General features: G+C 44.9%; 1 protein-coding gene across 1 annotated transcript; it reads left to right on the top strand.

The window, feature by feature from the left end:
* The first annotated feature begins 1029 nt into the window (after positions 1-1029).
* Positions 1030-3743, top strand: LOC106792476. Its single transcript, XM_014758910.1, has 4 exons — positions 1030-2024; positions 2532-2698; positions 2807-3186; positions 3600-3743. Exons 1-4 carry the CDS (start codon positions 1030-1032, stop codon positions 3741-3743), a joined length of 1686 nt encoding a protein of 561 aa, XP_014614396.1.
* The last annotated feature ends 977 nt before the right edge of the window (positions 3744-4720 follow it).

Consider the following 4720-nt stretch of genomic DNA (forward strand, 5'->3'; position numbering starts at 1 on the left):
TGCTTTAACGACTTCTCGTTCTACGTACTTCCTGTACACGTAGCGTGATATCCGGTACACGTGGCGTGATATCCGGTACACGAGGCGTAGCTTACCTATTACTGTTTGTCAAACCTATTATACTTTCGCTATCTCTAATTTTCTGTTCATAATTGTTAATAAATCTTGTTTAACATAAATTCTACCAGAAATTAAGACAATACAGTCCACTAGCCTATCTCGCTTATCTCCTTGTCTTCTTTTAGAGCATCTCATTCAAACCTCCTAATCTATTTCTATTCTTGAACATTTTTTGGTCCTTCGAGCCGGATTCATAGAATTAATTGTGAGTGTAACAAGATTTAACGTTACTAAAATGTGTCTTGTACAACCCCTGTCGCATTGCTGAGAACCCAGGACGTTGTGCTGCGACAGAAAAATCAGTTCAAGGGACCGTTAGTGCAATTTTAACGTCGGGTTCTCAAAATACAGGATGATAGTTCCTACGTCTGTAGTCCGCTAGGGAAAGTCTAGGTGGCGCGGGAATCCGGCACTAGAGAMTTATCGTCATCTCCAGAAGTAGTGGGAACGGCCCCACCACTACATTAAAGTCTCCCCTAACAACAACCCTGCCTCAAGATGGCAGCGAAACTAGCGCTTCCAGAGGCGCGGGCTAAAACCATCTCAACATTGACTGCAAACTCAAAGAACTTCCACACTATGAACCTCTCAACCGCTATCGACACAAGGGAGTKGCTTCGAACAGCATGGTCAAAGTTCGATGCCGAAGACGACCGCATCGTATCGTCATTTTGCGAAACAGCCATGGAACACTCCTACTTCACGGAGAATCGCTACGATGCGACCATGCAGGCATATCTAGGCGTAGTAACGCTGGTAAACTTGCGGATAGAAGAACTCTCCCAGCAAGTAACACCTGTCACATCTCAAATAGCATTTCGTTTTAGGACTGTACTTCCCAACATCTAGTTACCGAAGTTCTCTGGTGCCTTCTCAGAGTGAAAACCCTTTAAGGAACTGTTTTCCTCAATGATCAAGGACAACTCAGACCTCTCACAAGTAGAGAAGTTACACTATCTCCGAGCTAGCCTGGAGGGAGAAGCGGCTAAAGTCCTCTCAGATCTGAAACTATCCGCTGATTCCTTTACAAGAGCATGGAATAGATTGTCAGATAGATTCGACAACGAACGCCTATTAATCCTGGCTCATCTCGATAGGCTGATGGCCCTTCCTCGCACAAAGAAAAGGTCTTCTGGATCCCTCAACAAATTAATCAATGTAGTGACGTCATCTCTCAGTGCTCTAGCAACATTAGGATGCCCGACTGACCAATGGGATCACATTAYCGTTCATCAGGTGGGATTATCACTGGACGACAAGACTCGCGAAGACTGGGAAACCAGGCTAGGAACATCAAGCGAGTTTCCACTGCTGGAGAAACTAATGAGTCATCTCACTAGCACGGCTAGAGCACTGGAACATATCAAGACTCGTAAGTCTTACGAGGGATCCAAAAAGAAATCTCAACGAGCCAAATCTCCCCCCACCAGGTCCTACTCAAGGGCCTTAAACGTTAAGGCTGAGGCCACTACGCCTACACCTATACCTTATCCTACACGATCATCTCAGTCGGCATTGGATAAAAGGCCAGTTAAAGAACATCCGATGCTATTCCTAACAGACCTCTCCAACACCTGCAGCTATTGTAGTCAGAAGCACTACATCGCCTTTTGCCCTCTCTTCAAGAATTCAAGTCACCAGAAGAAGGAGAAAATCATAACGGAATCTCGCCTATGTTATAACTGCTTGGGCAGACATAACGTTAGGCAATGTAGGAGTACTAGGCGATGCAACAAGTGTGGAGATCGGCACCACACGCTCATACATCCCGAGAAAAGGATGACAACGTCTAGGACATCTCCTCCTACAACCAGAAAATCTCCTCTAATCTCAAAGACATCTCCTCCAACATTGTCTAAGACATCTCCTCCAACATCGTCTAGGACATCTCCTCCTATATCAAGGTCATCGCTGCCAATATCAAGGACTTTAAGCTCTCTCTCAGAGACAACACAGACATCTCAGAGAGTCTCGTCCTCGTAGGGCTCACGGGTATCATCAGATGAGTAACCGAGAGAGGATCGTCGTAAATCACCAAAGAAGTCATCTCCACGCCGATCCTCTAGTGCGAAGTCATCATCATCCACCTCCGGTACGTCAACTCCCCTACCTGTCTCCAAACCGAAGGCTCCTGTTCCTGACTCCCCTCACAAGTCATCCTCAACTCGATCATCTCCTCCTAAGTCCATACCTACCAAGAAGAGTCCTTCTCAGAATTCTTCAAAAATGGCGTCCTCAGAATGAGGACTAGGTAGGACATCTCATAATCTACACCGTCCTCTCAGATCCATCTTAAAATCGACCATCTCATCCTCCTCAAGGTCCTCTTAGACGACGAAACGAGTCAGATTCTCGTCGCCTATATCAGACATTGATCGTTCGTCTAACCTATCGCTTTCAACGTGCTCTAGAGCTCCAGTACTCTTAGCTACTTGTAAAGCCTTTGCCATATCTTCAAATGGATCGCCTAAATTAGAACGTCTTCTTATTGATCCTGGATCAGAGTTGACGTTAGTTTCTTCTAAAATCATAGCTAAGCTAAAGCTTAGCCGTTCTCCAGGAAACATTTCTATTCAGGGTGTGTGTAGTACATTTTCAGGAGCGACCCAAGGTCAAGTGTCCTTGGTCCTCCCATCGACATACTCGTAATCTCGGGTTCATCTTAAGGCATTTATTTTGCCAAAAGTAACATCTCAATTGCCGTCTTCTGTAATATCAGAGCAAGATTGGCCTCATCTCAGATCTCTTAAATTAGCGGATCCTGACTTTCTTACTCCAGATCACATTGACATTCTCATTGGTGCTGATAATCTCAGAAGAGTTCTCAAGTCCTCTCGCCTTGTTATGGGAGGCGACTCAGAACCTATAGCCTTCCACACCAGGTTCGSTTGGGCAGTTCTAGGMGCAACTTCCAGCCCGAGCAAGGTCGATCCTCTCAAAATTTGCCATGCCATCTATAACGAATCTCTTGACAAAGCTCTAACAAAACTCTGGGTTCAGGAAGAAGTCTCATCTTCGCCCGAGTCAACCTTAAGTCTTGCCGAATCGCAATGCGAGCAGCACCTTGTAGACCATCTCTCTTTCTCTTCTCAGATCTCTCTCTCAGATCTCTCTCTCTCTCTCTCTTTCTCGGACACTCTCCCTCTCTCCATCTCTCAGATCTCTCTCTCTCCCTTTCTCTCTATCTCTCTCTCAGATCTGTCTCGGAGGACTCTGATGACATCAGAGCCTTAACTCCATGACATTTCATCAGACGGGAGGCATTGACAACCATCCCCGATCCTTTTCTAATAGACATCTCAGATTCCAGGTTATCTCATTTCCAGCGGATTCAAGAGCCCTTTCAGCGATTTTGGAAAAGGTGGTCGACGGAATGCCTGCAAGCGCATCAGACCACATCCAAATCGCAGACATCGCTGAACGATATCAGGGAAGGGTCTCTTGTCCTCATTACCGACGAATGACTTTTTCCGTCAAAGTGGCCTCTCGCCAGGGTGATACAACTACACTCAGGAAAGGACGGTCTCTGCAGGGTTGTCACGCTTAAGACTGCCACCAGCACTATCACTAGACCTATCGTCAAGCTCGCACCATTGCCTTTCCAACCGCACAAGGAAGATTAATTTTCTTAGCGGTTCAGCACATCTCACAAAGTCAAAGTCTCGAATCACGCTCGAGAATTGGGGGGGGAGAATGTTTGAAAATTGCGCTCCTCAGACTAGATAGCAGAACCTCTCGGCTAGCATGATTAATGCGCCGTCTGTTATAGCTGAGCAGAAGACATAATGATTGTTCTTATTGATCAAGGGTTCACGCAACTTAACGTGTCAATAGGTCATTGGTCCCATGTGACGTCATTCTCTGCGTGTTACTCTCCTATTGATTGTTTGTCATCTTTTCCTAACTTGGAACGTGCTAAATGGTTTATTGTTTTCTTGCTACGACCTCGCTGTTCCTCAACCCGTACCGAAAAGATGCGAGGTCCTGGCAGAATAGTTTCTCAAGTCAATCAGTGCAGACGTGTCCTCTGACTCTCTAAATTTGGACATCTCCTTATAGTCCTCTCTCTCGCTCTTTTTTCATCTCTCACCGTTCTCATGGTCCTCATCTCACTCTTGTCCTCTCTCATCGAGGCAAAATCATTTTAGAAGTTAACCTGTGCAGACGTACTTTTGCAAATCTCAGAAATTTGTGAATCATCTCATAGTCTTCATCTCGCTTCAATCTCATCGCTAACCGCTCCATCTCATCTCACTCTCGCTTTTTCTTATCCAGACCATCCTTGTATTTGTGTCTTTATGACTGATCATCTCTTTATACTCTCTCTCATTAACGACCTCTTAAGTAATCTCATAACCTTAATCTCTAATCTGATCATCTCTATATACTTTCTGACCTCTTATTTTTGTACTCTTTGTTTCATTAATTCATTACTACATTTTTCTTTTGCTTTAACGACTTCTCGTGCTACGTACTTCCTGTACACGTAGCGTGATATCCGGTACACGTGGCGTGATTTCCGGTACACGTTGCGTAGCTTACCTATTACTGTTTGTCAAACCTATTATACTTTCGCTATCTCTAATTTTCTATTCATAAT

This window comes from Polistes canadensis, unplaced genomic scaffold (assembly GCF_001313835.1).
Source record: "Polistes canadensis isolate GaletaPanama2010 unplaced genomic scaffold, ASM131383v1 scaffold_445, whole genome shotgun sequence".
Lineage (NCBI taxonomy): Eukaryota > Metazoa > Arthropoda > Insecta > Hymenoptera > Vespidae > Polistes > Polistes canadensis.